The sequence below is a fragment of the Aquila chrysaetos genome, chromosome 5, assembly GCF_900496995.4.
Source record: "Aquila chrysaetos chrysaetos chromosome 5, bAquChr1.4, whole genome shotgun sequence".
NCBI lineage: Eukaryota > Metazoa > Chordata > Aves > Accipitriformes > Accipitridae > Aquila > Aquila chrysaetos.
The window spans coordinates 2250552-2268141 of NC_044008.1; the positions used below are offsets into that span (position 1 = coordinate 2250552).

A 17590-nucleotide genomic window follows, 5' to 3' on the forward strand; every position below is an offset into this window, starting at 1 on the left:
CATTTTCTTGTTGCTCGACAGTTTGATAGGCACAAAGCTCTCAGCCAGGGACACATATCTCACTTGTGATTCATCTGGAATGAATGGGAGATCCTCAGCCCAAAAGCAACCTCAGAAGAGTCAGGCAACTCACTTTCTGCATATTATTGCCTCAGGGCACACAGTGACGTAAAGTACCTGGAAAGATCTCCATTAAAGATTCAGATCCCAGGGAGGAATCAGCCCAGGAGACCCATTACAGAGAAGCATGCCGCAGTTTCAGAGACAAGCAGTCTCACAGGTTGCACCATTCACAGATTTCAATTCTTCTAACAAATAAGTAGGCATACTCAACTGATAAAAACAGTAGTAGCATGTGCCCAGACACAGTACCTGCTCCTGCTCTGCTATTCAAGTCCTGAATGCTATCAAAAACCGCAGGTGGCTCCAAACCCAGGTATGCCTTTACAAGGAAACTCAGCTCTGTGAATGCCTCATCCAATTCATCTGCAGAAAGGGATATGTATTTCATGGTGAGAGAAAGGATACATAATGAAAAAACCAAGCTTTCATCAGTACGAAGTTACAAATCACAGAAGTTTGACACAGAAATGCATTCTTAACTCATCCAGCTCATCTCTTTGGGAAAAAAATCTTCATCTTCATAAACAGCACATTCAAGAATATAATCTGAAATTCATCTCAGTTTCTGCACTCACCTAAATATTCTCCTTCTGCAATTTGGTTTTACTGTTTTACTTCTTTAATGCTGTATTTAAATTGTAAGCTCCATATGCCCTTGACAGTGAGTACAAATACAATATTTCATACCACGATGATACATTTCACCATCACTGTGGTGAACCACAATGATCACTTCCACAAAAGGGCAGACACAGAATGAATTAGAAAAGGGTTCTTCTCTACCTCCTGCTATCCTCAATTCCTAAATACGAAGATGCAAACATTTGTTTTAATGAAATATCTACCACCATCACATTCCTTGTTTCGGGCTGGAGGACTTGAGCAAGTTACTAAGCAGAAGAGTCCTACAAGGAAAAGCTTTGCAGCAGTCTGTTCTTTACAGTGAGACGATGCCAGACTCCACATCAGCTGTCATTTCAACACTTGATAAAAGCCTACTCTCCCCAGAGATAATTAGGTCTGTTAGATCAAAAGCACCTCTGAACTCTGCCCAGAAACCAACAGAAAATTAGCACAGATCAGTTTAATATTCTCACAGGAGACAATACTTAACAAGTGTGCTGCTGAGTTCAATAGTTGGTTCACTTTCTAGATGGGCTTAAAGCACAACTTGGGCATAGTAGAGTAATTCAGACCTGACAGATCTCCAGAGCTTTTGGATTCCTGAGACAAGAATTAACTCAGAAAATTGATTAAGGGATAGTTTAAACTGTTATGCTGAACATCAAACCATTTGTCATCCTTAGTTTAATATCTGCCAATGGCTTTGTTTGCATAGCAGTTTCAGTCCATCTATTGGTGTGACATTAGAAGTCAGATTTATAGCATGAAAGAGATTAACTTACCTGTGTTGACAACTGCATCAAAGTATCCTGGAAAACCCTGACTTATTCTGATGTACATGTCCACTCTGGAGACGGCCTCTTCAATCTCTGGCCTGCTGAATAATCCTTTCCTCCGCAGATGTCCCTCATATTTTTCTTTGTTCATCGGCACTAACAGGATATATCTGGGTTTAAAGTAGGTATTTTTCAAGCTACGCACACCCTTTAAAATTAAGCAGAGAAACGCAATGTTTTGTTCCTGAAACTGAGTGCCTATTGAACTTGTAGCTGAGTTTAGGACAACTCTGTATTTATCACAAATTATTGTGAAAGCAGTACTGGAAACCTGTATCCAATCTACAGGTTTCAAGATCTAGCATCCAGCTTTACAAAACAGACAAGTACAAGGTGAAGCGCCCTAAAGCTACATGTGGAAAGCATTATAAGAGTAGTACAACTTTATTCTAAACACACTTTTGAAAGAATCCTTTTAGTCAAATTCCACAGTGATTTAAAGCCTCATACTTCTCATGCCCACCAGTTAACAACTGTTCCTTCTTTTCCATCCTTTCTATTACATCAGAACCTAGTTATTCTAAATGTGCGTATCACTGACTCACACTATTGTACTGACACACAGCACAACTTATCTGCATCACCACCTTGGCCCTTAGCTTTCCACTATGAACAAACTGACAATTTTCTCCTCAGCTGGTATATTTTTCTAAGTGAAAGCATGCAACTGCATCGAGATACAGGCATATTTATTTTGCTGGAGCAGCTTGCAATGTTACCCCCTCCCAAAACTGGGTATAACCACAATCCCCCAGCAGAGATAGGATGTGTGCATTCTTCATCTGTTACACTGTAGTCAGCCATCTTAACTATTTTTGTCAGCAATAAACTATCTTGAATAGGACTTTTAGTATAGTGGACTAGGAAATATTTACAGGTGTCTTGCATCAACTCTGCTGAAAGGACAAGGGCTCCACTTGGCACTAACTGACACCTCAGTACTGCAGACACCTATAATCATTTCAGCTAGATCTGAAAAAGGAGACCTGTCTGCATGCTAGGACTTAAAGGCACGGTCTTATTAAATGATGCAGGTAATGGTACCAATCCTGAATTTCCGATAGCTCTCCTTTGCACCAGCTCATACTTTGAAGAATCTTTTCTCTCTCACTCTATCTACATATAAAGCAGAATATTGTAACCATGCAGCCCTGCAATATGGTATTGCTATTGCCATAAGATTTGTACTGAGTTTTCAAGAGTTGAGCACTGAGGCTTGTCCTGCTCGCTCTGAACTTTTCTTGACTTGGCTGTAACTTTGTTTTACTTGGTTCAGCTGTGACAGCAATTTCTCTTGTTGACCAGCTGTCTATATCTAATTGTTTTACTTTTGTTTATGTTTGTGTGGTACAACCATAGTTTTATATGGATAGCAGTAACAAGCAGTTGTTCCAGGTAGAATGAGATGTTCATGACTCAACATAGTAACACAGTGTAGATAAATACAGGCCTGGCATGACAGCAAAGACCTTGAGAAGTGGAAACACAGGACACAACACAGAGGACTACAGGCATGGGATGAACACAGATAGGGCACAGTCTTGACACTAGACACCTCACAACTATAAACATCTCAATAATAGTCAGTTATAAACTAAAGGCCTGGAGCTGGACAAAGCTGGTTTTAGGGGCAACAATCAGAAATAGTATCTAACATACATAAAGGGCACTATATATATATAATGAATTCTTGTGTCAGAAATAGCGTGGCCGGCAGGAGCAGGGCAGGGATCGTCCCCCTGTACTCGGCACTGGTGAGGCCGCACCTCGAGTCCCGTGTTCGGTTTTGGGCTCCTCGCGACAAGAAAGACCTTGAGGGGCTGGAGCGTGTCCAGAGAAGGGCAACGAAGCCGGTGGAGGGTCTGGAGCACAAGTCTTGTGGGGAGCGGCTGAGGGAACTGGGGTTGTTTAGCCTGGAGAAAAGGAGGCTGAGGGGAGACCTCATCGCTCTCTGCAACTACCTGAAAGGAGGTTGTAGCCAGGCGGGGGTCGGTCTCTGCTCCCACCTAACAAGTGACAGGACGAGAGGAAACGGCCTCAAGTTGCTCCAGGGGAGGTTTAGCTTGGATATTAAGAAAAATTTCTTCACTAAAGGTGTTGTCAAGCATTGGAACAGGCTGCCCAGGGAAGTGGTTGAGTCACCGTCCCTGGAGGCATTTAAAAGACGTGTAGATGTGGTGCTTAGGGACATGGTGTAGTGGTGGACTTGGCAGTGTTAAGTTTACAGTTGGACTCAATGATCTTAAAGGTCTTTTCCAACCTAAATGATTCTATGATTCTATGAATTCATATGTAACTTGGAGCTGCAGACCAATGAAGAAAGAGAAAGGTGTAAACATGTGTTAGCAAACATATACAAATGACCCCAAGAGGATCCTGGGAGGAGAAAGAAGAAACTGTCAACATGAATATCCTCCCAGCAAAGGGCTCAGATGTTGACAACTTGCTGTAATGTCCCCCCCTAATGACAACACTAGAGGGAAACCACTGAACTTAGAACCCAAAGGAGCACTGAAAGGATGAGCGTAACACCAGCAAATCAGATAGAAACCAAGAAGCATGTTTTAATTGTACTACTGCTGCTACTACTACTACTACTACTACTACTACTACTACTACTACTATCATCATCATCATCATCATCATCATTATTATTATTATTATTATTATTATTATTATTATTGGGAAGTTTTCAGTATATAAGTACTCTTAATGCATTATTCTTCTTCCTTTTTCTGTAATATTTAGACCTAGACTAATGATGATTCTTAAATTAGACAGTTAAAATTTCCATAATACTAACAATAAATTCTTGGCTTGATATATAAAAATGATCATTTTGGGTGTTTAATGATCATTGTGAAACACTCCCCCCAAAACAGGCCAACAACCATTGTAGTGTGTGGTGATGAACAAATTATCCAAAGTTAAGTGAGACCATGCACATTATTGCACTGTACTAAACGTAGGGAAGCTCACTTCATTTTCATTGAGGCATGATACACCTTCTTCACCAAAGCAGGTAGTAACAGAGAGGGACTAATATGTCAAATCTGAGCACTGCTCATTACTTCATCAGAACTGACCGTAACATCCTTAAAGCTGGGGTTCTCAGAATAATTCTAAACTATAGACAAATACAAGCAAAATAATGCAAAACCCAGTAACAGGCTGAACACTTACTAGATTTTTTTTTCCTGGTTGCAGCATTCTAAGTGTGGAACAGTACTTTGATCCATTCTAAAAATTTCAGGGAGTGATTCTGGGGAAAATCCTATACATTTTTGTGAAAATTAAAGGGGAGAATTTAGGGCACAGAAATTTTTGCATCCAGCTATGTGACCACCTACTTTCAACTAGGCCTGTAATTATTCAGAGACTGGAAAACCAGCAGAAAGCAGACCCACATTCCAGCCTAGTAACACCTTCTTCATTTGAAGTTGCACCATGAATGAGTTCTATTCTGATCAAGAAATAATGTAACAAATGATTTGTATGTCCCAGAACTGTGTAGGAATAGGAAGGCAGCCCATCAATAGTCTGGGATGAGTGGGGAGGAGAAGAAAGGAAGAGATACAGAAAGCTTCTGGTATACCCAATAAATTTGTCGTATAGAGACAACAGGATGAGTAACTGTCTAATATGAAATAAACAGCATATAAGGAAGTGACCTTAAAATAAAGAATGGGAGAATACAGGAGATGACAGTTTGAAATCAGACAGATATTTGGAAAATAAAAAAAAGGAGTAAAATTTCGGTTTCCTGAATTTGCATATGAGGTCAAGAAAGATCGAAGGACTACCCGAGTTGAAGATGTCCCCTCATTTAATATAGCTAAAGCACCTCAATGTTTTCAGTTAACAGCATGGGGTTATAGAAAAGATGTGACTAGTAGTATATGCTGCTTCCTTTGACTCCCCAGCCTGAATGACTGGATAACCAGCAACAAGTGCAATAGAGAGTAGTCTTTGGTAGGAGACAAGGTGTACTTGTATTTCTGGAAGCATAATGACACACATAAGCCACTCCGCCACTACATCCTTGGTTGGAACATGCAGCTCCTTCAAGTGCTCTGCAGCTCTTGGTGGCTACACAAGCAAAGGGAAAGCACTGCAAATGCGCTTACTCCAACACATAACTGTGTGTCAGAATTGCAATAGCTTTACTGACTGGAAGTGTAGACTCAGCAAGATTTAACTTTCAAAATTTGTGTGAGTCTCCTTTATCAGTGAAAGATACACTCTAGATTAAAGGGAATGAACAGCTCTAAATTTTTAGTTTCAGCCCACAGACCATAATTAAAATTTCTTTTAATAGTGCTAAATCACTTTTGTTATGAGCCTCGCAGAAGATAATGGACTTCGATAACTTCTATTCAGATACATAACTCACCATTATTGTTTCTCATCTGCTAGCAGAGTCCATAGTGATACAAGACTATGCATAATTACTACGTGATCTTGAAACTTCAGTGACAAAGCTGTTTCTTAGCTGTCTGTCCATGACAGTAGCTTCAGTAATACCCAGTAAAAGTTATGGTCACTGCCTATGTCGCTCGCTTAACCTCCTTATGAATAAACATGATGTTCCATTAAGTTCTTTCTCCTAAATTATTTGATAACACATCTACTTTGTGAAGAATTGACAGCTTTAAAAGGCACCGCATTCCATCATATTTAATCTTCTCCTATTTTTCTTCCCCTGTAAATTTAGGGTCTGTCTGGCAAGACAACAAACACACTCAATGCCTATCGCAATCAGTGGAGACTGAGGGTGATTCACAGTTCTGACAAGACTGAGGAAAAAGAGGAAATGGAACTACACAGAGATTAAGTTATTAATTTGCTGTTTAATATCAGTCAAGTAGCAGGCACGTAAGAGCAGGACTGCAGCATTACATTGCTGACCGTTTGAGCAAGGAGCTACTTATTTTTTAGTGCTGACATGCTACTATTCTGTTATTTGTACATTTATACGCAAGCCAGTAAATGTGTACATGGGCCAAAGGGGACTAAAACTCCTGCTGAACACTAAGGTTCCTAACTGAAAACTAGGTTTTTTATCATCAGTTTCACAGACAAAATAATAATTCTAAAATTAATTAAATTTAGTATCAATTTTTGCTCAGGTGTCCCTAGTCACTCCCCTAACTCTGGATGCACAACTTAGGATCCTATATTAGCACTGCAGTCTCCTACATTTCTTTTTTATATATCTATTATTTTTTTCCCTATCCATCACAGAGTGTAGTAGTGTCTGTCAACTTGTAGTAATCCCCCAGAGGTAGAGCTGAGCCCTACAAACACAGTGAAATCCAACAACACTCAGTATCACATTTGGGGCACTCTGTGGAGTGTCTGTGGAAGCTCATATAGATGGGAGCTTATTTTATAGAAAGAATTTGGAAGGAAGTGTAGCATGCCTTTGCTTTTTTGTCACCCCAACCCCTAGCTAGTAAATATTGATCTAAAATAATGAGAAGTACATAGTTAGAAAATTATCTAAAAGGTTTTTCTTTTGGGATTCCAATAGACAGGTTTTGACACTTTGTCTGTGACCTAGTTTCCTAATGCAGCATGACTTCTGAGATTCTGCCATCTGCTTATGTGCACCTGAAAAACCTCAGAGAGGGTAAAGTAATCCCTCAAAGAGATTGCATCTTTTAATAGTTCTGCCCAAAATATTGCCTCAGGCCTGCATGCATCCTCCATTGCTTCATCAGCGAAGGAGAAACATGGCATTCTTTTAGGGGTGATCAGTTGGTGTTCAGCTCTAGACTAGTCGCATATAAGCTGCAGATCAGTGGAAAGCACATGGCTAAAAAGCTGAAGACACTGTAATGGAAAGTACTGGTGATGAGGTGGGGAGATGAGGCTGCTGAAGACTGAAAAAATAGGCGAGGAAATTTTAAGAAGCCAGCAGAAGGATCTATCTGACTAAATGTGGGCGTCTATAAAGGGAGTGGTGTGGTTAACAGATAGACAATGGAGAGCTACTTGATACAGGCAGTGGAGTTAAAAATGCCGTTCATCTGACCAAACAACTGTCTCTCCAGTGACTGTAGTGCAGCCCGCGCAACTAGTTCAAATGTATCACCAGCAGCTATAGGCTGGGCCGAAGACCATAGGGTGTCTCTTGTATCACTAAGTGGCTATGTTTAGGCAGCTGAAACAAACCTTAGTCAAACTGCATGAATTCCTCCCCAGGACAGTTCTCACAGAATGACTCATTCAAAACTGGTTAGGCAATAAGTAATCCTTACCTCTATTTCTAAGTGAACACAGGTTGCAAGACCCTCTCTGGCAATTGATTCTACAGTGTCTCTTCCAAGTCCGTAGTAATAGCCACTGTATTTATAGGTTGCTATAAACTTGCCCTGAAATTCAAAACAGCAAGTATAATGACAAAGGAAATATTTTAAGGGAGACAACTTCCCTAAAGGAGCATAATCACTCTGGACTTTCTTGCTTTCTCTCCTTACAAAGTTTCTCCCTGCCTAAATCATCAATGATAATGAAGCCAATGGGAGCACAAAATTTGCAGCGAAGAGCACATAGCCAGTCCTGCAGGGTACAGGCTTGTACATTGTTCATGGATAATAAAACACCAATGTCTTGAAAACAAGCTGCTGACAGGTTACAGCTTTTATTGGTTATTCATTCACACTGTAAAGACAGCAAGATCTAAAGCAAGGGGCATCCTTCTTTTGACATTACATCAAACCATATGGCCATGCCATATAAAATAGAAGATGCCAAAGAAAGGAGAAGACAGAAACAAATCTGCAAGGAGAATGTATAATGGGCCAAGAAATTTCAAAGTTAAAACCTGACAAGGGAAACTTTGGTTCCCAGTAGTATGTCTAGAGAGATGTAAGCAGATTATTTTCTTTTAAAATTAAACTACTTGATTACTGAGAGTTATCATTAAGGACTAGATCAGTTGCTTAAGACTGTGTTGGCACCCCCATTTGTATATGTACAAATAATGAGCTCTGTTGTGGCTTTTCAAGCCAAAGTTTTATTGCAGGCAGCAAAAGGCATCAGAAACAGTAGCTAGAGGCACACTGCCTTCAGAGACACACAATGCCTTTAGGGTGAATTTGCTAAACTTTAAAAGACCGTATTCCCTGCAGGGTTGCTGGAAGATTTTGAAAAAAAGAAAAGGAAAAAAAAAAAAAAAAAAAAAAAAAAAAGAAGATGGCAGCTATTTCAAGAGTTTTCCTTTCCTGCACACACCCCAGATATTTGCATATGATGATCAGAGGGTTGGAGCACCTTTCCTATAAAGACAGGCTGAGAGAGTGGGGTTGTTCAGCCTGGAGAAGAGAAGGCTCCAGGGAGACCTTATTGCAGTACCTAAAGGGGGCCTACAAGAAAGCTGGAGAGGGACTTTTTACAAGGGCATGTAGTGATAAGACAAGGGGTAATGGCTTTAAACTGAAAGAGGGTAGATTCAGACTAGATATAAGGAAGAAATTTTTTACGATGAGGGTGGTGAAACACTGGCCCAGGTTGCCCAGAGAGGTGGTCGATGCCCCATCCCTGGAAACATTCAAGGCCAGGCTGGATGGGTCCTTGAGCAACCTGATCTAGTGGAAGGTGTCCCTGCCCATGGCAGGGGGGTTGGAACTGGATGATCTTTAAGGTCCCTTCCAACCCAAACCACTCTGTTGTTCTATGATTCTGTGATATGAAAATAAGTTTATTTCTACATTATACTACTGTTTAAAGATTCCTACTGACCATTATGCACATTTAATCATTTCTATACATTCATACGGAAGATAGCATAAATATACAATGAATTTGTGGTTTCTATGAACTTAAGCCACATAACTGTAGAGAGAATAAGCATGCACACACAGACACAAACTTAATATAAAAAAAATAAAATAAAATAATCAGACCTGGACAAAAATTTGAGTTCACTCTGCATGTAGGAAATAGGGCTACTAGGATACTAGTCAGGTACTTACTGTGTTCACCATTTTGTCAAATGCTTCTTGAGAAACGAAATAGTAATCAAGTCTGTTTTCTTCACCAAAGTAAGCTGCCCTGGTAGTGTGACAGGGACTGGAAGATATATGGTATAATAAAGAAATAACCTGTTTTCAATCATAGAAGCAGCTATGGAATAGGAGGGGGGGAAAGGGAGAATACTACAAATCATTTTATTTTTAAGAAGAGAAGAAATATGAGAAATATAAAGAGGTGCAAATCATACCACTAATGCCGCATATTTGAAAGATTAACCCATAAATACAAAAAAAAGTTTAAATGTAACATTACATTTTGGCTATAAATCCCCCCCAACCCAGGATAGCCTGAACTGAAGCTGTCACAGCACCCTGTAATAGAGAAATGATGAAACCATTTTTTTTCCAGTTATGTCAGCTTGTGGATGATATAAAGTAGAATCCTAAATATGGAAAAGGAGACTAGGAGTTAGGCTGAACTATGAGGTTAAGAAAGAGATATAAAGACCAATCTTTAAATAGACCCCTAATAGAAAGGGGAGAAACAATCCTGAAACTAGGGAGGATAAGTGGGATACAAGGCAGGAAAAGTAATGGCCTGCCACCACATAAGGACAATAGGATAAACCTCAGATATGTGAGCTTACTACCAGGATAAAACACTAAAAAAAAAAAAAAAAACCAAACAAAACCAAAGAACTCCAGCTAAGTCAATGCATGTAGCAATTTTAGACTAAAGCATGCAGTGGCTCATGTTCTATCTTAGGAAGTTATATTTTGGTACTTGTTTCTGCTTTGGTTTTGTTTTTAGTTTTCACATTGTAGGATAACAGGAACAAAAGTGTAATGTGCAGCTTTGGCATTGATTCACACAGACAACATTTTAACTCTTTGACTTCTGCTGCATTGTCCTGGAAAACATGGCAAAAAATATACCACCTACTAGTATACCACCTACCAGGCCATTTCTGTTCATTTATTCAAGGTAGCCGAGTTATAAACCCTTAAGAAATTTAGCCTATAATGCAGACCTTGACAGATCTTAACTATCACGGCATTAGAGGGTGTCACTTTTTTTTTATCAGCAAGTTGTGGCAAATGAGAACAGTGTGCTACATACACATGGACTCTGTAAAATTTCACTTCAAAGGCCTGATTTTTTTTAAGATATTATGAACGCATCCAGCTTTAAAGGTCATTCCTGAGCACTAGCCAGATGGTTTGAGGGTCCAATTTCACTTTATTTTTTGAAACACTTTTAAACATTACAACCCTTTTTAATTGCAAGGCCATGTTTACATTCAAACTGCCAGGGTATCTTGCATGAAATACATTTTTAATGAGTGGAATGTTTGAAATTTAAAAGTGTAAGCCATAAAATTGCTTAAATCTCCACTGAATAATTAAAATACAACTTTGCTTTATGGTTGCAATTTTCTGCTCTGTTAAGATTCTGTCTCTCTCCCTTTTTTTTCCCCTCATGCATACAACTTTTAGGAAATAAAATACACAGTATAAAAACAATGCTCTTAAAAAAAAACACATAGTGCTTGGAAAATTTCAGTTGGCATTCAATTAGTTTGTAATTTCCAATCTAGTCTTTCAAAACATAGTAGTTGCTTTAAAGAAAGGCAAAAAGTCATTTTTCCAGTCACATAACCTTCACAGATCTTTTCTTAAAATGTCCTCTCTCAACTTGCCAGTTTAATGATCTAATCCAGCAAGTGGCTATAATCTGAGTAGAGAGCAGACAGAAATAGATATAAGCTCCTTCACCATGGTATATTATGCTAGAGAAGAAGGCTACTACTAAACATCACATCGACATGCAGAGCATGGTCCTGTGATGCTAAGAACTCTGAGGAATCATTCTCACATATGCATGTGCCCATGGTCCCTTTCTTACAACTCACCCCTTGAGTACCTAGGAGTGCACAAACATATACCCAGGTCCTATTGTGGCAAATGCTATATACGTGAAACTATGGCCAAAGTCTGGTTAAAAATGAATGGGTAAATGTGTGTAATAAAAAATCTGAGAAAATAAAGGACAGACAATATAACAGGAATACCGACCAGTGCCGAACAGTGTGTGCTATAGGACCTGTGAACATTAGGTAATGTAAAGAATGGAATGGGTGGACAAAAGGAACAGCTTGAACCACCTAATTTTAGGCAACAGATAGTGGTGATCTAACTTAGCCAGACTTCCTATCTACTGTGCACTGAAAATAGGTAGGTACCCCAGGGAAGTGATTCACAAAGGCTCAATCTCCCTTGAAAAGAGATAGTTTCTCTCCACTAAATACACAGGGAGCCCAGGGCGGTAGGGATCATAATTCAGGCCTTTCAGATAGGGAGAATTAGTCCTCCCAGCAGGTGGTGAAGTCTGAAAGGTGCCATTTGCTTTGATAACACTACTCACAGGATAATAAACTGGTCCAGCAATTGCACTTGCTTCCTTTCCTAGCTTCTGGATGCAGTCTGCACATGCATGCTAATGTGTTTATATGCAGGTACATTACAAAAATTAAGAGAAATGCATACATATCTAAACAGATGCTTAGGTTGAGGGGCATTAGTGAGCATAGATAGAACAGATCAATAAAAGGAGCACTAAATGACATATTTTTGTTTGTTTGTTTGCTGTTCACCTTTGAAAAGAACATGGTAATTTAAATAGCTTTTCTTTTAAGGAAGTATTTGATGACTTCAGGCAATCAAGCCCTGGGAAGAGATAAAATGCATAGCAATGAACATTTATTGGTTGTCTTTAACTTTTAACTTCTTAAAAAAAAAAACAAAAACAAAAACCAAAAAACCAAACCAGCAGCAGTTCTAGCCTTGAGCACGTGGAGATCTTTTAAACTTATGGAGCAAACTTACCCATACCTGAAGAAATTGTTGAACTGTCTGCAGATCTTATGAGTAAGCTCCCTCTTACCACAGGCTAGGGGGCCAACTAATACCAGCATGGGGTAGGGAGCATCAAGGCTAGGTAAAGTGCTACAAGAAAGGAAAACAAGGAGCCATTACATTACCTACAAATGAAGTCTTCAGCAACTTTGTAAAAAGCTTCTGCAGAGACTTTATCATCATATCAACTAATCTCATCTGTCTATCACACTAGTCACATTGTTCACAGTGTAGACAAAAATCAGGAGAAGCGTGTGCTCAGTTTGATATGCTCTAAACATAAAAATAGCACAAAATACTGCATTAAAGACCCCTGGGTCTCTTTTGCAAAAGGAATAATGTTATGTCTACTATAATCTTTTCTGATTTATAGCCTTTTCTAAAGCTCCCTCTGCAGTTACGGTGTTGCTGGGATTTGTTTAAGAGTTTTCCAAGTCTGTTGCAGAGATGGTAATATTTTAATGGTCAGGATAATAAGCCTAGCATGAACCTGGACTCGATCCTACAAACCTTTACGCACTCCTGCATGTAATCTTGCTGACTTCCATGGCCTTGCCAGATAAAGGTGGCAATTTGTAAAGAACTCTTCAATTCAACACAATGAAAAACACTAAGATCCTTAAACTCCACTGAACACAAATAACACTACAATAAAAGAACCCAAAGTGCTGCAAAAATGCAAAGCCCTCCATTTTCTCCATGCTGAGCAGATGGTTAGATCCTCAAATTTCTACTTCCAGCGGTAAATAGTAGAACAAATAGCATTTCTGCACTTTTGAGTGTCCAGCAATTTATTTAGACAGCTAAAAATGGAATGCAACTTTGGACTCTCATTTTTAAATCTCAGCTAGATCTTAAGATCATGCCACTTGATAATATGTCAGAAATAGTTGAAATGATTTCAAACCCACTTACTTTTAACTAATAAATAGCTTTAACTAAATTTAAATTTTAAAGTGGAAGAAAACTACTGATGTGTGTTTAGCTTTCATTTAATGTGATTGAAAACAGGTGAAAACAAATACCAGAAAACAGAGTATACTTTTACCTTTTCTCTTACAAGTAACTAACTCTGTAAGAAGTAATGATAACCATCCAACACAAGCACGGTGGAAAAAGATTTCAAAGTAATGGCTTTACTCCTATTTTAGGTTCACCAAACCAGCTCTATTATCTACCAGACTATATGTATATAATGGCACTTGATGCTTCAGAAGCACTAAGGTAATAATGCAATTCAGTCTGCTAATTCTCCTGTGGAGTACTATCCTCACAGAAGAAATAACAGATACACCTAATAAATTAAGAGACTGGCTTGAGTCTGTACATATGTGCTGCTACTAAATGGTGAAATGAACCCAGATCCTGGTTCAGTGTTCCATCCACTAGACTATTTTAAAGCAAGACAGTAGCAGAACCCTTGGGAGATTTAAGGATTTTTTACTTACTGTGCCGCTTGGTGACATTTACAAAACATTAGACAACATTAGCACAATAAGCTTATTAGCACAATACATTAAAAATACTGAAGGTAAAAGTACATTTTAAAAATCCTTATTTGAATCTGTTAGGTTGTGACATTCTGTTCAACTGAAGAAATATCTTCCTTCTCTCTTGATTATTTGAGTTGTTCAGACTGTCTTTCTCTTTTGTGACATTTGCGGTAAGGAAAAAGACCAGTTTAAGACAACATGATCCCAGGAGGTATTAGTGACAGTTGTGGATACTACAAGTGTATTGTTATAAATGAACCATTTCAAAGCCGGGAATTCCAGGAAACATGCTTAGTGACTACAGATTCAAAAATTATCAACACATATCAGAAAGAATAATAATTTGTGCTCAAGGCCATGCCCTTCGTGAATAATGATGTCAAGGCAGGTCTGTGAAGACAGAACCCTTAGCTTCAACATAATTTTAATATATTCCTTCTCCATGCACAGAACTTGTTATATGCTTGCAAATTGCAGAATTCCTCTGTAATCTTTTCTTTTACAAGGAAGTGTTATATCCAGTAATGATACTTGACATGATTATACTTGGAATTCGAATTCTCTTAAATAAATTTCCATTGCTCAAATTCCTCACATCCTCAAATTCCTTGGATTTATTATTTCACCAGAAAAACACGGAGAACATTTCCATAATACTATCTTTCATTACATCACCACTCACTGGTTCTCAAAAGATAAACTAAAAGTTTTGTTTTTCCTACAACGTGTAAGCAGTATCTCGTAAAGAGTTCTTGGCTCATTTAATGTGCATCTTTCAACTTGCTTTGTCTTTGGCGAGTAAAGTAATACACTGCTGTGCAAGATTAATAGATTTCAAGGCCAGAAGGGACTACTGTGCTCACCAAGTCAGACTCCCCTCATCGCATTGGCTACAGGATTTCCCCGAGTTAGTTGTTTCAAGCCTGATACCTGGGGTTCCGTGAGAGCATATTTTAATTAAAAACGTTCCAGTTGTGGAGAATTCTTGGTTCTCTTGGTAAATTGTTCCAATGGTTAATTACTTTCATTGTTAAAAATAATCATGCTCTATTTCTTCTCTGAATGAATTCATCCTGAATAGCCAGATACCAAGTCTCATCATGTACCTGCCCAATAGACTGAAGAGCCCAACAGACTAAAGGGCTCCCCATGTAGCAGTTATAACTATGATCAAGCTACCTTTTAAAATGTCACATTCATTTCTAGTAGGGGGGAAAAATACACATAATATTGTTCAGTGGTGTGTTACCATGTAATTAAAGATAGAATCACAAGGCACACAGAGAGAGGGAACAGCATAAGAAACTTAATGCTAATGTTTTCTGACTGCAGAGTATGCAACGATGTAACTTTTTGCTTTGTTTTCAGGTTTTATTTTTAATAGAGATATTACTAAAACAGAATTAATTATAATCTCATCTAAAAAGATAGAAGCAAATGAACTATACCAATCTGGTTCCAATAAGCATTTTATAGTGTAGAAGACTGTAACACATCATCATTAGGAAGATTTCATTAATGACTGTGTTGTGTGCTTTCCAGCTGAGCATGGGCAAACATTCAAAGCATCATTAACAATTTTGGTCAGTACCATAAATGCTGGTCTGCATGTTTATATGTTTGTGTGTACAATACCTCTGACAGAAGACAGAATTGTTTCTTTCCAGCAATGAAAATACACATACATAATCCAATAAACAAGTATTTAAATAGAGCCTGTGTCTGCACTGGAAGAAATCCATGCCTTTAGGTAAAACTATTGTGCTTTTTTTTTTTTTTTTTTTTAAGAAATCTCCAACCCTGCAAAACAGTAAATAAATCTTCAGAGGTTTTTTAATAGGCTGTTAAGAATTCTCAGAGCTATCATCACCACTGGGATGGCTCCTGTCTTTCATTGACAATTCCAGAAAACACAAGACTCACAATAAAGCTATTCTAAAAATATAATTTTCTGAGTTACTAAATCATGGATCTTAAATCAGATTACTCATTATGAATTAAGATGTCCAAAATGGTGCTAAAACAGGGTGTGGGGCGCAAAAGTTGATCTCAGTGCCCACTGTAGCAAATATAATAATAAACCATCTATATTTCATAGTATCTTCCATCAGAGTATGTCAAAGCATCTTCCAAGCATTCATCAAGCAAATATCATAACACCTCTGCAGAGCAGCAAAGTATGGGTATTTCCATTTTCTAGATGAGAAATGAGACTGAGAGAAGTCACCTGGCATAGCAATGGCAACACTGGAAAAAGAGCATTGATTTGCCTCTCCCTTCTGTGCTTTACGTGGCAGCCAGCATCATCTCCCCCCAAAGGCAGAAGTAGCTGGACTTCCCTAAGTACAAACTTGAAAATTTCACCTTATGAATATAAAATGTGCCCTAAAGCCACAAAATAAAGCCATTTTGCTCACAATGGGATGCCAATAGTTTGAAGAGAAGGAGTAAGCAGAATAGGAAGAAGATAGGTTTTACAGCTCTCTTCTCCCTCTAGAGATTTTTAAATTGCCTTTGGGTATTGGTAGAAATTTTGTGTCTTTCATTTATGGTGCAAATGGCCATCTGTTTCAACAGATTGTTTAAAAGAAATGGAGCTGTGGACAATCTGTCTTAGTCTTTAGAGGTGAATGACTAACTTCATTTCATAATCAATTTCAACCAAATAAGATTTGCCTAATTTCCAGACTGCCAACAGAATACTATAGAACTTCTCCTCTTCGCTAGATTAATTTAGAGGTGGGAGAGGGACAGAAAAATGTCCCTCTAAATAAGACAACATATTCTGCTTTACTTGAGTGCCACCCTCAGGAGCAGATGTGAAGTGGAGGTAAGCTTACCTGTCAAAGATTCTCTGGGGCTGCAGCATGCTATACATAACGTGAGTCATGTGATCTCTAGCAGCAACAACTTCTGGAGGAGGATCATATTTATTCACAGCAGCAACCTGTTTCCACAGTTTAGGGGCAAAATAAAGAAGAGCAGTGATGTAATTGTTTCCAGCTGCAATATGCTTCGCAGATCGCTATGAATAATGATGGCTTCATATTTATGAGGGTCAGTCTTTGTATTTGGCTTGTCTGTGAGCACTCCGCTACATAAATCTTTTCAGGAGATTTAAGCACAATTTGATAGATGGATGGAAGGCAGCCAGACGTAGCTTACCATCTTTAACATATTCAACGTTTTACTGGAAAGAAAACAGGATGCCACATAAGATACAAAGTAATTTTTCTTTGGTTTTAATTATCCATTAATTTACATCTTCTCAGTGCTGGTGGAAGATGCCAAACTAAAATCCTTAGGGACTGAAGCCATTCATTTATTCATCAGAACAGGAACAGAAAGGGCATTAACAAAGTAAGCAAACTGCAGTTTTCTCCTGACAATGCATTTCTGTCTTTCCTGGGAGGAGGAGCACTCAAACTCCAAGGATTCCCTCCATCCATTCTCTTGAAAGCTCTATTGAGGGTACTGACTGCTAATGGTTTGTATATTTTTTGGTAGTATTAATGCTACCCACTCAGAAACAGCTTAAGAACTACTGAGTCATTTAATGTAAACCATCAAATATCAACTAGCCGACACTGCTGCAAAATACTGCAACAAGCTCCGATGG

General features: G+C 38.6%; 1 protein-coding gene across 6 annotated transcripts in view; it reads right to left on the minus strand.

Annotated features, from left to right (window-relative positions):
• Positions 1–17590, minus strand: part of LRGUK (leucine rich repeats and guanylate kinase domain containing) — a 53875-nt gene that overhangs the window by 19189 nt on the left and 17096 nt on the right. For 4 of the 6 annotated variants that reach the window (XM_030014699.2, XM_030014697.2, XM_030014703.2 and 1 more), the window contains exons 10-15: positions 16812–16918; positions 12449–12568; positions 9563–9659; positions 7847–7960; positions 1530–1731; positions 373–486 (exon numbers count right to left, since the gene is read on the minus strand). In XM_030014699.2, coding sequence (XP_029870559.1) covers positions 373–486; positions 1530–1731; positions 7847–7960; positions 9563–9659; positions 12449–12568; positions 16812–16918 — 754 coding nt within the window. The remainder of the gene's footprint in view (positions 1–372; positions 487–1529; positions 1732–7846; positions 7961–9562; positions 9660–12448; positions 12569–16811; positions 16919–17590) is intronic. The other 2 variants (XM_030014698.2, XM_030014700.2) reach the window with 2 other exon arrangements.